General features: G+C 37.2%; 1 protein-coding gene across 1 annotated transcript in view; it reads left to right on the plus strand.

The window, feature by feature from the left end:
• GABRA3 (gamma-aminobutyric acid type A receptor subunit alpha3) overlaps positions 1–17,825 on the plus strand; it is a 349,455-nt gene that overhangs the window by 245,308 nt on the left and 86,322 nt on the right. Inside the window, exon 5 of the mRNA XM_021683536.1 lies at positions 1,986–2,206. Within this exon, the coding sequence (XP_021539211.1) occupies positions 1,986–2,206 (221 nt within the window). The remainder of the gene's footprint in view (positions 1–1,985; positions 2,207–17,825) is intronic.

Below are 17,825 nucleotides of genomic sequence, written 5' to 3' on the forward strand. Positions count from 1 at the left end.
TTGTGTTTGCTTTTGCAAGTCAATATAGAGGTATCCCCACATTGAGGCAAATTCCTATGTTAATTTCTCAGCTTATAAACTCAAAACCAGGAAGATACTCTGTATTTAAACATCAATCCCATATAAGATTAGATTTAAGGTTGCTAAATCTCAGTAGAAATGCTTCCCTTAAACCTCTCTCCATTTAGAATCCATGCTTGGATAGACAGGTTTCCTTTTTTGAATTTTCATGTTGTAGACTGGTTTTGTCTAGTTCATTTTATCCAAATCTCCTTTTTGCTGAAGTTGGAGCCATTCAGGGTCTTGGCTTTATGTGGGAGTCTAGTTCCACCTTTTTACCCGGCACAGTCCTGGTTTATACCAGTTGTCCTGTTGTAATTTTTGATAAAAACTCTTCTGACTCTCAAATATGTCCCAGTTTAGATGATATGTATATAATATTCTAATCTTTAATCAGAACTGTGCTTGGTATGCTAGAGGAAGAGAAAAGCCAGACTGGCTAATTTGTAGAGGGAAGAGTGGTTGAAGAAGAGCTCAGAGAAGAAGATAAGGGTCAATTTATGAAGTACTTTCTAGGTAAGAGAAGGATATTGAAACAGTTTACATATGATTAAAAGTCATTAAGGGATTTTTAAGCCACAGGGTTTTAGGCTTCTTCTTTATTTTACCTGGATACTTAAAAGTGTCTCCCATGCCTTGTGTAGTTTAGTGGTAAGAGATTTGGGTAAGGTTTGCATTCAGATCTGGGAACTCACCCTCTCAGTGATTCTCTTGCTTCTAGGGCTTTCTCCTGAATTTTCAGCTCTTTGAACAGCCTTGTGGTCTATCCTCTGAGATATTAAGCCAATGCATTTTCTGATTTCTGCCAAGCTTACAAACATCACTCAGCACAATTTTATCATCTTTCATTTGGTGGAAGACTTCCCTATGGTTTCTGCCTGCATTTTTTTTAACAGAGTCCCAAAGTCTTGCTCATGTGTGTATAGTGTAATGGTCAGCTAAAATTTGGGGCAGAGTATATCTGCAGATTTGGGGTCCCATCCCTTTTGTGACTGTCTTGTTTCCAGGAGTACCACCCCTAAATTTCCAGATTATTTTCCACCTTGAGCTAGTAAAACTGTGGTATCTGCTATAGGAATTCTAGGTTTAGGGCAGCACCCATTGCTTCTTTCAAGGGTAAACTTTCTTGAAGTTTTTGTCTGCTTACAGTTGTACCATACTGCTTTCAAATAAGTTCTTCTCCCTTCTTCTCCCCCCTCTATATATGTTTTAATTTTATAATTAATAGCTACAAGAAGGTATAGCCAATTTAGTCAGCTGTTACCAAAACCTGAAACATTTATTGTTATTTTAATTTATATTTAGATTAACAGCAATTTTGAAAAAATTTTGCATGCTTATTAGCAATTTTTATCTATTTTATGAATTTTCTGTTATGCTATTTACCCATTTTTCTATTTGTCTGTTTTTATTTATAGGTAAGAGTTTCTTATTTATTGACAATAATAAAATATAAACTCATCAGATGTATTATTTTTATGAGACTCAAATGAAATGTGTTTTAAAATTTAAGGTTTTGATTTTATGGTGACTGTTATATTGGCCTTTGATGTTCATATGGGATCATTTAGTAGAGGAGACAAAGTAAGGAGTTTGTTCTTATTAGAGATGCCACTGCATAGAGAAGGGAGATCTTGCCTTTTCATAAGGCAGTCTTGTGGTCAGCTTGTATGATGTGCAGGGCAGTGTTGGCAGTGACCTTCCTAAACAAAATCTTGTCAGATATATTATTTTCATACTTACTGATCACCATGGCTTTATTTTTTAATCATTATCATTTGCCATACTCACCAGTAAGTACTATTAATATACTGCTGCTTCTGTGCATAGGAGGAAATATTGTAAAATGATTAATATTTGCTAAGGGCACTATGGGTTCATACCAGAACTATGTTCAAACATTGTTCCCTCTTTTTTGTCCCTAGGAGTACACCATTGATGTATTTTTTCGACAGACATGGCATGATGAAAGACTGAAATTTGATGGACCCATGAAGATCCTTCCACTGAACAATCTCCTGGCTAGTAAGATCTGGACCCCTGACACCTTCTTTCACAATGGCAAGAAATCGGTAGCCCATAACATGACCACACCTAACAAGCTGCTCAGACTGGTGGACAATGGAACCCTCCTCTACACAATGAGGTCAGAGTGTGGTACCTCCCATCTAAAGTATACTCAGGGTAGGGCTTGAAAACAGCATGTTTTAGGCTATCTATTGAAAGTTCTGTTAAGTTTACAGATTAGAAATGCACATATAGGTGTATATACTTCTTAACATATTTGCCGGTACACACATCCACAGACATATATATTATAGATGTACAAATAAATAGTCAAACATATGAACATTCTCAGACACACAGAGATATATGTTCATGATGTATAAATGTATGCATACTCAGAGACACATGTGGACTAACACATAAGCATATACATATTCAAAGGCTCTTAAATTCAAAGGCTCACAGCTATATACACAGGCAGAGCACTGTGACAGTCAGAATAAGCTATTTAACTGCAGCAACAAACTTTCCCTATGATGCAGAATTGTGAGAATCAAACGAGATAATGATGGATATTTTCTGAAGCATACAATGTTATATATAATATATACAAAATTACAGCAACACATATTTTATGCCACATTGCCTGGGGATGCTGAGGAGTTTGATGTAAGTGAGGTTTCTAAATAACCTAAGAATGTTTCTTTCATTTTTTAAAGACTTTGAGAGAGAGAGAATGCACAAGCAGGGGGAGGGGCAGAGGAAGAGGGTAAGAGAGAAACAGACTCCCCACTGAGCAGGGAGATCGTCACAGGGCTCAATCCCAGGACCCTGAGAATATGACCTGAGACAAAGGCAGCTGCTTAACCGACTGAGCCACCCAAGTGCCCCAGAATGTTTCTTTTAAATATCATTTATATACGGGGGCACCTGGATGGCTCAGTTGGTTAAGCATCCAACTCTTGTTTTTGGCTCAGGTCAGGCTCTCAGGGTTGTGAGATTCAACCCCGCATTGGGTTCCACACTCAGGGCAGAGTCTGCTTGAGATTCTGTCTCTTCCTCTCCTTCTGCCCCTCCCCCTCTCATATTCTCACTCTAAAGTAAATAAATATTTAAAATAAATAAATATCATTCCTATACATGTATACACACATATATACACACATATATATAATTATGTATATATGTATTATATTATGTATAATTTTGCCTTCAAAAAGAATGACTTTAAAAACATTTCCAGTTCGGGGCGCCTGGGTGGCTCAGTTGGTTAAGTGACTGCCTTCGGCTCAGGTCATGATCCTGGAGTCCCGGGATCGAGTCCCGCATCGGGCTCCCTGCTCGGCAGGGAGTCTGCTTCTCCCTCTGACCCTCCTCCCTCTCATGCTCTCTGTCTCTCATTCTCTCTGTCTCAAATAAATAAATAAAATCTTTAAAATAAATAAATAAATAAATAAATAAAATAAAAACATTTCCAGTTCCATAGTATTCTTTGCCCCAACACTAAAACTTTCTGGGTTCTTGTTTTATGTTTTTGGAGCTCCTGTGCTGTCAGTTGTCCTGAAGCTCCCTTACACATTAATGAGTATCAATTTTAAGTAACTGAATTAACATTATTGAATGAAAAAAATGTGATCTTTCAGTGCAGATTCTGTGGCTGTTTTAAATTTGAGTTTTTGTTATTTTGTACAAAGAAACTGAAATATGTGGTGAATACATAAAGTGTCCTTGCCTATATCCTAGTCCTTCATTACCTTAAATTTGCTATTTATTGATGTTTTTCCTAAAAGAATTTGGTAGATGAGAAGATAGGCAAAGAGGAATGGAGAGCAAATGGATACTTAAGAGAAAATTTGAATTAGAGAGGAGGAGCTAAGAAACTAGAGGAGAAATGAGAATAGAGGAGAGAATGATGGAGAAAAGAAGTAAAGTGGATAGAAGTGGGGAAAAGAAGGTGGAGAGAAGGGAAGAAAAATCTGGAGATAAGGTCAATAAAATTAACATATATGTTTCATTGATCTCTTCCCAGATCTTATATATTTACATATATATGTATATATACATATGTATATGTGTGTGTGTGTGTGTGTGTGTTTGTGTTGGAGCACCTGATTATAAGTATTAGCATTCATTTTTGTACTATTCAGTAAGTAGAATGTAGTCAAGATAATTGTAGGTGTAAAGTAGACAGGAAGGATATTCTAGCACAGAAAACCAAGTAAGCAGTTACAAGAAATGGAATGGTTTCCTTCAACAGAAGCAAGAGAATGAGGTGGTCAGTTTTTTTTTTTTTTTTTTTTTTTTTTTTAAAGATTTTTTTTATTTATTTGAGACAGAGAGAATGAGATACAGAGAGCATGAGAGGGAGGAGGGTCAGAGGGAGAAGCAGACTCCCTGCCGAGCAGGGAGCCCGATGCGGGACTCGATCCAGGGACTCCAGGATCATGACCTGAGCCGAAGGCAGTCGCTTAACCAACTGAGCCACCCAGGCGCCCAGGTGGTCAGTTTTTAATTTTATATATGACACTCTAGTTACTGTGTAAAGAATGTATTTGAAAGGAACAAAACTGGAATTATGGAAACTGGTTAGTAGACAGCTTAGTCTGGGCAAGGAGTGGTAAAGTTCTAATTCAGAACAGTGGATTAAGATGTAGAAGGGGAGAGACACTGAAGAAATAGTAAAAACAGCCAATGTTAGAATGACAGGAGGGACAGGAGTCAAGGTAGTAAGTACTCAGATCACATGGGTGAGCGATGGTGCTACAAACCGGGGCAGATTATATAAAAGTTACAAGAGATTTAGATAGGATAAATCTGCAAGGTTAATTTTGGGCAAGATAAGCCTTAAAAGATTGTAGATTATCTAGGGATAGGTGTGTAATAACTGTTAGATATACAAATCTAAAGATCAGGAGACAGATATAAGCTAGAGATATAAAATTTGGTATTGTTAGTATATTGGGATAACCATGTGAATGTATGTGGTCACTTCAGGAAAGTATGTAGAGTGAGAAGAAAATTATTCCAAGGATCCAATCATGTAGCATCATTATCATTAAGGCAGAAGGGGAGAAATAGGAACCTATGAAGGAGACCAAGAAGAGAAAGTAAGGAAGGTGTTGGTAGAACCCCTAGTGTGCGGTATCTTGAAAGCTAAGTGTGATAGTCAATAATTTTACTTTCAGTATTTCTAATTTATGTCCTTCTGGGTATGTGGTAGTATTGTACATCCATAGAACCTTGAAGTTAGGCCTGGATAGATGACTTTGGCTAACCAAATGTGACTGGAAATAACATGTATCATTTCTGAGGGAGGATAATACATAATTTTCCTTGTTCCTCTCCCCTGGCCACAGTGAGTAGCATTATGCCAGGTGTCTTTGGCTCTATCATTCTGTACCCCTTGTTGAAGATGACATAGAAGACAGTGCCCCTCCCTACAACCTGAGATAGACAAGTGGTGTGAGTGAGAAGTAAATCTTTTTTGTTTGAGGACACTGAGATTTTAGGATTTTTTGTTACTGCATGCTAACCTGACCCATTTTGACTGATATATCAAAGGAGTAAAGGGTTTCAAAAAAGCTCACAGTGATCAGTAATAATAATATTAATAATAATATCAGTAATAACATAATTGTTAACATCAATATAGTATTTACAATGTGCCATGCACTATTCTTATCACTTAACTTTTGTAAACTAACAACTCTGTGAGATAGGTACTATTATTCCCACTTTTCAGATGAGGAAACTGAGACAAAGGTGGGTAAGAAAAAATTTTAAGATCACCTAGGTAGTAAATGGTTGAGTTAGCATTCATACTCTGGCTGTTTGGCTGCAAGTTCATGCTCTTTATCATTATTTATACATTTTTACAACATTGTTGGTTATTACAAAGAGATCAAGTAATATAGAGAATTAAATGTATTGGGTTTGGCAACATGGAAGACATTGGTGTTCTTCACATACACTGTTTCAATGTAGTGTTTAGTGCAGTGGTGAGTTTTTAGGAGTTGGCATAGAAGTAGTGAAAATAGTAAACACAGAAAATACTTTCTGGAAGCTTGTTTGAAAATGAAAGCAATGAGTATATTATAGGTATATTCAGAGGTAAAATAAATAGTTGCTTTTTTGAATGTAGATACTGGCACTTATTTATGAGATAGCAGAGAGACAAAGATTGAAGATATAGTAGAAATGAGGTTTTGCTGACATCAAGTTGCCAGAGAAAACTGTAAGCAGGATGGTATCAAAACTACCTTGAAAGTTTTACCTATAAAGGAAGAGGGATGCCTCTTCTCACACTGAATGAAAGGATATGAGGTTAGATAAAAACAGAAAAGGAGATGGGGAGGATAGGACAGAGTAGAGGGAGATAGAATAGATAATGTATGAAGGAGAATTTGAAGAGAATAGAACATAGCGGAGAAATATAATGGAGACATACTTGTAACAAAGGGCATAAAAGAGTTTGAAGAGGAGATGGGTGTACACAATTGTTGAAAGAATGAAGCAGAATATACATAAACAGGAGGGGATTGTGGAATGAGGTAGTTGGAGGGATGGATGAGGATGATGAGATGTGGATGGGTAAAAAGTTATAAGAAAATGAAAAAGTGATGGGCAGGAAAGGAAATCAACACATAGAGACTGAGGAGAAAAAATAGAGAATGAATGAGGAGAACAGGATAGTGGAGAGAGTAAATAATAAAAAGGATCGATGATAGTTTTGAGTTTTGGAAGAGGGGTAGAAAAGAGAGAAGAAAGGAGAGGGGAGGATGGGAATGTTAAAATATGAAAAGGAAAAAATGATGAAATATGAAGATTGAGGAGTACAGAAGATGAAGCGGACCAAAGGATTAGTCACCTGAAAATAAAGTTAGATGAATAGGAAGATGATGACCATTGAGTCCTTTGTTCTAGTCTTAATTGGACAAGAAAGTGGAGTTTGATAAAATAGGAAACTATGTGGAATGCCCTTGTGTTTGTGTTTATTTTGAAGTACAGAATAAAGGAAGCATAGAAGTTCAGAAGCATGATAAAGCCATTGGTTCCCTTACATAGTAGAAGATTCACTTTGGACCCAGGAGGGTGGGTCTGGAGGGAGACCTAGGTTCAAAATTGAAAATATTAAAGTTTGGCTCTATTTATGGCCCCACAATTTATTCATCTAGTGACCTTTTGCAAGACACAAATTATCTACTTTCTCATTCTGATAATAATGTAGCTGCTCCCTGTCTTACAGACACATGAAAAGTATGAATTAGGTAAGGTCTAAAAGAATACTTAGAATTTTTCAGGAAGTGTTATTCTACAACATTATTATTTTGACCCTTGGAAATCTTATCTGGATTCCATGGAAAACTACAGAAGGTCACCTTCTTAGAAAAATCTGACCAAGGATTGCATAGCTATGTAACTAGGATAGTTTAGAATGAAATCTCATCTTGGGACCTCAGGACAACCATAAAAATTCAGGCCAAAGCTCATTACCTACTGCTTGCTTCAGCACCACACATACTGAAATTAAAACAGTACAGAGATGAACAGAGCCCAGATCAGGATGATATATGTGTTTAGAAAGTATTTTCCATTTTCTCCAGACATAGATACATAGGAAACTTCATTTCTATTAATGACATTTATTGATGAAGATATGGGTAAATATATTCATTGTATTGTTCTTTATACCTATTGTATATAAATGTGCATAATATATAATGCAGTAAAAGTAAGTTCATTGATTATTTGAGTAGAAGGGATAAATACTCATTGAATTTAACTAGATTTTATCCCATTGACATGAATCATTCATTCAACACGTTTATGAGGGCTTATTATGTTTAAGGTTTGGGGATGTATGCTGAGCTACAGAGATAAACAAGACACAGCTCATGCTTTTAGTGACCTCACAGTCTATAAGTTAAAGCAGACATTGTGCACAGATAGATGCACAATAATATAAAAGCCCTTAAACTGAGGGGGATACAAAATGTGACGGAATCACAAGGTAAGGAATATCCAAAATTATGTGGAGGCATCAAGGAAGGTTGTAAAAAGGAGCCAATTAATCCTATATCTTGACTCTTGAAAGAGGTATAGGTAACTATTAAACAGATGAGGGATGAGATGAGGTATAGGAGGGTATTCCAGGCAGAGGAAATAGCATGCACAAAGATAGATATTCATGAATTGACATCATGAATCAGAAAATTCATGTCTCTTGGTAGAGCTTTCATTTATTTATTCTTCCAAAAATATTTCTAGAGGGCTTAATCAGATCCAAACAGTGTTCTAGGCTCTAGGAATAAAATGGTGGGTAAAAATAAATGTGGTCTCTGCCCTCACATAACTTACATTCTAGTGGGGAAAACAAACAATAATGGTAACACAGAATAAGTGCTAAGATCAGGGAAGTACAGAATGCTGTGGAATCATATAACAGGGATAATGAAGTGAGTCTGTGGGGAATATCCACAGTGAATTTCAGAGGAAATCACTTTTTTTAGAGAGAGAGTGTGAGTTGGGGGGTGGTGCAGAGGGAGAGGGAGAGAGAGAATCTTAAGCAGTCTCCACACTCAGCATGGAGCCGGATGTGGGGCTCAGTCTCATGACCCTGAGATCATGACCTGAACCAAAATCAAGAGTTGGATGCTTAACTGATTGAGCCACCCAGATGCTCCAGAGGAAATAACTTTTAAACTGAGACTTAGAAGATGTGTAGAGATAAATTAGACTAAAAGATAGGGAGAAAATGTACCAGAGAGAGAGAGAGTACAGCAGGTATGAAGTCCAGGGGAATGAGGTGAGGGAGGTAGTAATGATACATCAAAGAAATGAAAGGAAATCCAGTATGGCTGGACCATAAAGTGCAGAGAAGTGACCTAGGGTGGAGAGGGATTCTTATGAGCTACATTGGCATAAAAATGATAGGGATCCATTAAAGAATTTATTGCAGAGGAATGGCACAGATTTGCATTTTAGACAGATTGCTCTGGCAACAATGTGGAAGGTAGATTGGAAGAAGGCAAGGATGAAGATGAGCTATATATATGAGCTATAATACTCTAACAATAATAACAATTACTTTGTGTTAGACACCTACTATGTGCCAGACACTTTATGTAAAATATCTCTAATCTTCACAAAAACTATTCAATATAGGCATTATTATCCCTATTGGACTGATCCAGAAAGTGAAACTTAAAAATTTAAAATGGGAGGGGTGTCTGGGTGGTACAATTGGTTAAGCATCCAACTCTTGTGATCTCAGGGTTCTGAGATCGAGCCCCATGTCAGGCTCTGTGCTCACTGTGGAGTCCACTTGAAATTGTCTCTCCCTCTCTCTGCCCCTGACATTTGTGCTCTCTTTCTCTCTCTCTCTAAAATAAATAAATAAATAAACAAACAAACAAACCTAAAAAATTGGGAGAGGAATTAAGATGGTGGAGGAGTAGGGGGACCCTAAGTTTGTCTCATCCCTCAAATACAGCTAAATAGTTATCAAATCATTCTGAACACCTGAGAAATCAATTGGAGATCTGAAAAAAGAAATGCTGCAAGTCTACAATTGGAAAAGTGACCACCTTTTGGAAATTAGGAGGTATGGAGGGTTGAATCAGGTGATATAGCTGAGGTCCTGCAGAGGGGAGGGAACCTGCTTAAGAAGGCTATCACAAAGTATCATAAGCAGTGGAGCACAAAATCAGAACTTTTAGAAGTCTGCTGCAGATGGGGGGGAAGGTCCCTGGCTTAAAGGTGCTCAGGTGGTAAAGCGGGGCAGAATCCCAGGTGTGACAGCATGGTCTCATGATCCCTGGAGTCACAAGAAGAATGGGTGGCATCTAAGTGTTACACTGTTCCCAGGAATAGAAGCATGGAAGCTGGCTGAAAACAGCAAGTACAGGTGCCAGCTTTCTGTTCTGTGTTGCCATAAACTGAAATGCTTCACAGTTGTGTGACTGATTTACTGGGTGGGTTCCAGCAAAAGGCAAAATCATGGCAATACCCACCCCCCGGGAAGGAACAGAGTCAGTCCATGCTACAAGTCCATAAAATTTGGAGCTTTGAAACTCAGGCATGTGCCTGATATAAAAACACTTAGTAACAGGCCCAGTAAACACAGAGTTCTAGTGGAAACTGGGGAGACAAGAGTGATTGATGGCTTCTCTGTGAGGGCTCACTGAAGAGTGAGGGCATGAACTTTCATCTCCAGGTGCTAGAGAGTGGGGTGCCACCATATTCATCCCACCCATCAGTGCTGAAAGCCTTCAGGGAACAAAACAGTGCCACATAGTGGAATCTGGAGCCACTTACACTGAGCCCTGCTGCTGTGCAAGGGAGGCACATTTGCAATAGGGCAAATCCACCTGAGAATCAGTACAACAGGCCCCTCCCTCAGAAGACCAGGACAAACAACTGGCTGGCACCAAGTTTACTGATCATAGAGGACTGCAAAACTTCAGCTCTTGAGGAAAACAGTACATAACATTCTTTGCATTTTTATTCCTTAGTCTTTTAGTATTTATTCACTTATTTTCCTGTTTTTTCAATTCCTTTTTAATTTTAATTTTTATGTATTTTATATATATATATATATATATTTGTTTCCTTTCATTGTATTTTATTTTATTTATATATATAAGTTTTTCTTTCTTTCTTGTTTTGGGATCTAGTTTCTTTTAACAGGCAGACCAAAACACACCCAGGATCTAGTGTTTTGTTTTGCTTTGTTCTTTTTGTTTTTGTTTTTTTCTGTTGTCATTGTTGTTTTTTCTCTTTCTTCTTTTCTTTTCTGGACACAATGATAAAATGGAGAAATTCACCACAACAAAAGAACAGAAGGTAGTACTCACTGCCAGGGATTTAATCATTATGTATATAAGTAAGATGTCTGAGATAGAATTTAAAACAACAATTATAAAGATACTAGCTGGGCTTGAAAAAAGCATGGAAGACACTAGAGAATCCTTTACTATAGAAATAAAAGAACTAAAATCTAGTCAGGCTGAAATTAAAAATGCTATTACCAAGATGCAGTCCCAAGTGAAGGCCATAAAAATGTGGATGAACAAAGCAGAAGAGTGAATCAGTGATCTAGAAGATAAAATGATGGAAAATAAGAAAGCTGAAAAGAAGAGGAAAAGAAAACTATTAGATCATGAAGGGAGACAGAGAACTCAGTTATTCCATAAAGTGAAATAATATCCATATTATAGGAATTCCAGAAGATGAGGAGCAGGAGAAAGGGACTCAATGTTTATTAAACAAATTATAGCTGAGAACTTCTCTAATCTGGGGAAGGAAACAAGCATTCAAGTCCAGGATGCACAGAGAACCCCCAGCAAAATCAACAAAAATAGGTCAACACCTTGACATACAATATTGAAGCTTGCAAATTTCAAAGATAAAGAGAAAATCCTGAAAGTAGCTTGGAATAAGATGTTCTTAATCTAGAAGGGTAGACACATGAGGCTGGCAGCAGACGTGTCCATATGGACCTGGCAGGCCAGAAAGGACTAGCATGATATATTCAAAGTGCTAAATGGGAAAAATATGCAGCTAATAATACTTTATCTAGCAAGGCATATGGAGAGATAAAGAGTTTCCAGGACAAACAAAAATTAAAGAAATTTGTGATCAATAAACCAGCCCTGCAAGAAATATTAAAGGGGATCCTTTGAGCAGAGAGACAGACCAAAAGTAACAAAGACCAGAAAGGAACAGAGACAATCTACAAGAGCAACAAATTTACAGGTAATACGATGGCACTAACTTTATATCTTTCAATAATTACTCTGAATGTAAGTGGACTAAATGCTCCAAACAAAAGAGATAGGGTTTCAGATTGGATTAAAAAGCAACAATAACAACAACAAAGACTGATCAATATGCTGCTGCCAAGAGACTCATTTTAGACCCAAAGACACCTCCAGATTGAAATTGAGGGAGTGAAGAATCATTTATCATGCTAATGGATATCAAAAGACAGCTGGAGGAGTGCCAGTGTGGCTCAGTCAGTTAAGCATCTGCCTTCGGCTCAGGTCATGATCTCAGAGTCCTGGGATCGAGCTCCACATCAGGGTCCCTGGTCAGTAGGGAATCTGTTTCTCCTCTCTCTCTGCCTCACCCTAAACTACTTGTGCTCTCTCTCACACACTCTCTCTCTTGCGAATAAATAAATAAAATCTTTAAAAATAAAGCTGGAGCAGCCATCTTTATATAAGACAAACTGGACTTTAAACCAAAGACTGTAATAAGAGATGAAGAAGGACATGATATCATAATAAAAGGGTCTACCCAACAAGAAGATCTAACAATTGCAAATATTTATGCCCCTAACTTGGGAGCAGCCAAATATATGAATCAATTAATAACAAAATTAAAGAAACTCATTGATTATAATACAATAATAATAGAGGACTTTAACACCCCACTCACAGCAATGGATTGATCACCTAAGCAGAAGATCAACAAGTAAACAAGGGCTTTGAGACACTGGACCTGATGTACTTAAAAGATATACTCAGAGCATTTCATCCTAAAGCAGCAGAATACACATTCTTCTCGAGTGCACATGGAACATTTTCCAGAATATATTACATACTGGGTCACAAATCAGGTCTCAACTGGTACAAGAAGATTGAGTTCATACTATGCATATTTTCAGACCACAATGCTATAAAACTTGAAGTCAACCACAAAAAAAATTTGGAAAAACCACAAATACATGGAGGTTAAAGAATATCCTACTAAAGAATGAATGGGTCAACCAGGAAATTAAAGAAGAATTAAAAAATACATGGAAGCAAATGAAAATGAAAATATGACAGTTCAGAACCTTTGGGATACAGCAAAGGCAGTCCTAAGAGGGACGTATATAGCAGTACAGGCCTTCCTCGAGAAACAAGAAAAGTCTCAAATACACAACTTAAACTTACACCTAAAGGAGCTGGGGGAAAAAAAAAAAAACAGCAAATAAAGTCTAAACCCAGATGGAGAAGAGAAATAAAGATTTAAATAGAAATCAATGATATAGAAATAAAAAAAAAAACAACAGTGGAATAGATCAACAAAACTAGGAGCTGGTTCTTTGAAAGAATTAATAAGACTGATAAACACCTAATCAGACTAAAAGAAAAGAAAAAGGACCCAAATTAATAAAGTCATGAATGAAAGAGGAGAGATTACAACCAACACCAAAGAAATACAATTATAAGAGAATGAGGAATTATATGCCAACAAATTAGGCAATCTGGAAGAAATGGATGCATTCCTAGAAACATATAAACTACCAAAACTGAAACAGGAAGAAATAGAAAAGCTGAACAGACCCATAACCAGCAAATAAATTGAAGCAGTAATCAAAAATCTCCCAACAAACAAAAGTCCAGGGCCAAATGGCTACCCAGGGGAATTCTACCAAAGATTTAAAGAAGAATTAATAACTATTCTTCTGAAACTGTTCCAGAAAATAGAAATAGAAGGAAAACTTCCAACTCATTCTATGAGGCCAGCATTACCTTGATCCCGAAACCAAAGAACCCACCCAAAAGGAGAATTACAGGCCAAAATCCCTGATGAACATGGGTGCAAAAATTCCCACCAAGATACTAGCTAACAGGATCCAAGAGTACGTTAAAAGGATTATTCACCAGGACCAAGTGGGATTTATTCCTGGGCTGCAAGGGTGGTTCACATCTGCAAATCAATCAATGTGATACACCACATTAATAAAAGAAAGGACAAGAACCAGATGAGCCTCTCAATAGATGAAGAAAAGGCATTTTCTTTTTCTGAAAAATACATCCCTTCTTGATAAAAATCCTCCACCATATAGGGATAGAGGGAACATACTTCAACATCATAAAAGCCATATATGAAAGACCCACAGCAATTACCATCCTCAATGGGGAAAAACTAAGAGCTTTTATCCTAAGGTTAGGAACATGACAGGGATGTCCACTCCCACCACTGTTGTTCAACATAATACTGGAAGTCCTAGCCTCAGCAATCAGAAATAAAAAGCATCCAAATTGACCAAGAAGAAGTCAATCCCTCACTCTTTGCAGATGAAAGGATACTTTATGTAGAAACCAAAAAAATTCCTAAAACTGATACAGGAAATCAGGAAAGTTGCAAGATATAAAATCAAGGCACAGAAGTAACTTGCATTCCTATACACTAACAATGAAGCAGAAGAAAGAAAAATCAAGGAATTGATCCCATTTAACATTGCACCAAAAACTGTAATATACCTAGGAATAAACCTAACCAAAGAGGTTTTGTACTCTGAAAACTATAGAACACTCATGAAAGAAATTGAGGAAGACAAAAAGAAATGGAAAAACATTCCAAACTCATGGATTGCAACAATAAATATTGTTAAAATGTCTATGCTACACAAAGCAATCTACATATTCAATGCATTTCCTATCAAAATACCATCCATATTTTTCAAAGAAATGGAACAAATAATCCTAAAATTTGTATGGAACCAGAAAAGACCCCGAATAGACAGAGGAATGTAGAAAAAGAAAAGCAAAGCTGGCGGCATCACAATTCCGGACTTCAAGCTCTATTACAAAGCTGTCATCATCAAGACAGTATGGTACTGGCACAAAAGCAGACACATCGATCAATGGAACAGAATAGAGAGCCCAGAAATGGACCCTCAACTCTAAGGGTCAACTCATCTTCGACAAAACAGAAAAGAATGTCCAATGGAACAAAGACAGTCTCTTCAACAAATGGTGTTGGGAAAATTGGACAGCCCCATGCAGAAGAATGAAACTGGACCATTTCCTTACACCACACACAAAAATAGACTCAAAATGGATGAAAGACCTCAATGTGAGACAGGAGTCCATCAAAATCCTAGAGGAGAAGGCAGGCAGCAACTTCTTTGACCGTGGCCATAGCAACTTCTTCCTAGAAACATCACCAAAGGCAGGAGAAACAAAAGCAAAATTGGGACTTCATGAGGATAAAAAGCTTTTGCACATCAAAGGAAATAGTCAACAAAACCAAAAGTCAACCTATGGAATGGGAAAAGATATTTGCAAATGTCTTATCAGATAAAAGACTAGTATCCAAAATCTACAGAGAACTTATCAAACTCAACACCCAAAAAACAAATAATCCAGTCAAGAAATGGGCAGAAGAAATGAACAGATATTTTCCAAAGAAGATGTACAAATGGCCAACAGACACATGAAAAAATGCTCAGTATCACTTGGCATCAGGGAAATACAAATCCAAACCACAATGAGATACTACCTTACACTTGTCAGAATGGCTAAAATTAACAACTCAGGAAACAACAGGTGTTGGCAAGCATGCAGAGAAGGAGAAACCCTTTTACACTGTTGGTGGGAATGCAAGCTGGTGCAGCCACTCTGGAAAACAGTATGGAGGTTGCTCAAGAAGTTAAAAATAGAGCTACCCTGTGACCCAGCAATTGCACTATTAGGTATTTATCCAAAGGATACAAACATAGTGATTTGAAGGGGCATATGCACCCCAATGTTTATAGCAGCAATGTCCACAATAGCCAAAATATGGAAAGAGCTCAGATGTCTGTCAACAGATGAATGGATAAAGAAAAAGTGGTACACACACCCACACAATGGAATATTACTCAGCCATCAAAAAGAATGAAATCTTGCCATTTGCAGTGACGTTGATGGAACTAGAGGGTATTATGCTAAGTGAAATAAGTCAATCAGAGAAAGACAATTATCATATGATCTCACTCATGTGGAATTTAAGAAACAAAATAGATGAACATAAGGGAATGGAAAATAATGTAAAAGGAAAACAGGGAGGCAAACTAGAGACTCTTAACTATAGGAAACAAGCTGAGGGTTGCTGGAGGGGAGGTGGGTGGGGCGATGGGGTAACTGGGTGATGGGCATTAAGGAGGGCACTTGATGTTATAAACACTGGGTTTTGTATGCAACTAATGAATCATTGAATTCTACCCCTGAAACTATTAATACAGTATATGTTAATTAAATTGAATTTAAATAAAAATTTAAATAATTAAATAAAAATTAAAAATTAAAATGACTTGCCCAATGATGTATTTATTAGGAAAATGCAGGTCTGTCTCAAACTACTGCTTTTTCCCCTAAATAAGTTTGAAGAAGGAGGTGGATATACAACATATAGCATTGGTGGTATTGGAATGTGGAGGAGTAAATAAGCTTTTTGAAAAATGGCAGTGATAAGGTGGGGTAATGGTAAATATAGCCAAATAGCATGCCTATTTGGAAGGGTTTCTGCATAACAGATGAGGGATAATAATCTGGAAGTGATACAGAATATATTCATTCTGTGCTTATTGGGAAGCATTATTGGTTTTTTTAAAAAGGAAGTAGCATGCTCAGATCATTTGTGTTACAGTTTGCTGAACCCAAATATGTATAACAGTTCAAACTTGATGGAAATGTATTTCTTGCTCCTTAAATTTCAAAGCAGGTGGTTCATTCCTTAGTGGTATTTCAGGGACCCAAGTTCCTTTCATCTGGTATCTCTGCCATATTCAATACATGGTTTCCAAGACCACTTTGCTTCTCTGTATCAAGTGAGTAGAAGAGGAAAGAGCATGGAGGATTATATTTGGGAGGTGTTTAAAGTCTGGGTCTTGAGTGGCGTACTTATTTCTACTGATATTTCTTTGACTAGAATGAGGTCACATGGACATGCCTAACTGCAAGGGAGGCTGGGAAAAGAAATGGATTTGGTGAACAGCTGACAGTTCTCTGCCAATTCCAAAGGTTGTTTTTTGTTTTTTTTTTTTAATTAAAATGTCAGGTTGCACTCTGGAGAATCGTTTAGAAGCAGGGATACCAGTTAGTTGACCATTTTGTAGTCCAGAGAAGACTGTTCAGGGATAAAGCAAAGGCAGCAAAAAGTAAGAGTGGAGAAGAAAGGAGAGGCTTTCAAAAGAACTTGGTGTCCAACAGATATGGGGTAATGAGGAAGAGGGTATACTGAGATTGTCCCTTACATATTCTCCCTGGATACCAAGAAGATTGTGGTGTTACTATTTTTTAAAAAGCAATGTAGAAGAAGCAACAGATATTTTGTAGAGAGCAAAGTGTGTTTAGAGAACTTACACTTATTTAAGACTTACTATATACCAGGTGATGTGCTAGGTGCCTCACATGTATTTATCTCATTTCTCATGGCAGTGATTATGCATTACACAATGCATGCAGTATTGTGATTAAGAAGGTAGGTACAGAAACTGAAGTCACTCTTAGGTTAAAGCAAACAGTTTTTTCTCTACTCCATCCCACCACTTTCTCTAAGAAAGGATTGTAATATATACCTCAATATCATAAAAGCCATCTATGAAAAACCCACAGCGAATATCATTCTCAATGGGGAAAAACAGAGCTTTCCCCCTAAGGTCAGGAACATGGCAGGGATGTCTACTATCACCACTGCTATTCAATATAATATTAGAAGTCCTAGCCTCAGCAATCAGACAACAAAAAGAAATAAAAGGCATCTGAATCAGCAAAGAAGAAGTCAAACTCTCACTCTTTGCAGATGATATGATGCTTTATGTGGAAAACCCAATAGAGTCCACCCCAAAACTGCTAGAACTCATACAGGAATTCAGTAAAGTGGCACGATATAAAATCAGTCCACAGTAATCAGTGGCATTTCTATACACCAACAACAAGACAGAAGAAAGAGAAATTAAGGAGTCGATCCCATTTACAATTGCACCCAAAACCATAAGA

This window comes from Neomonachus schauinslandi, chromosome X (assembly GCF_002201575.2).
Source record: "Neomonachus schauinslandi chromosome X, ASM220157v2, whole genome shotgun sequence".
Lineage (NCBI taxonomy): Eukaryota > Metazoa > Chordata > Mammalia > Carnivora > Phocidae > Neomonachus > Neomonachus schauinslandi.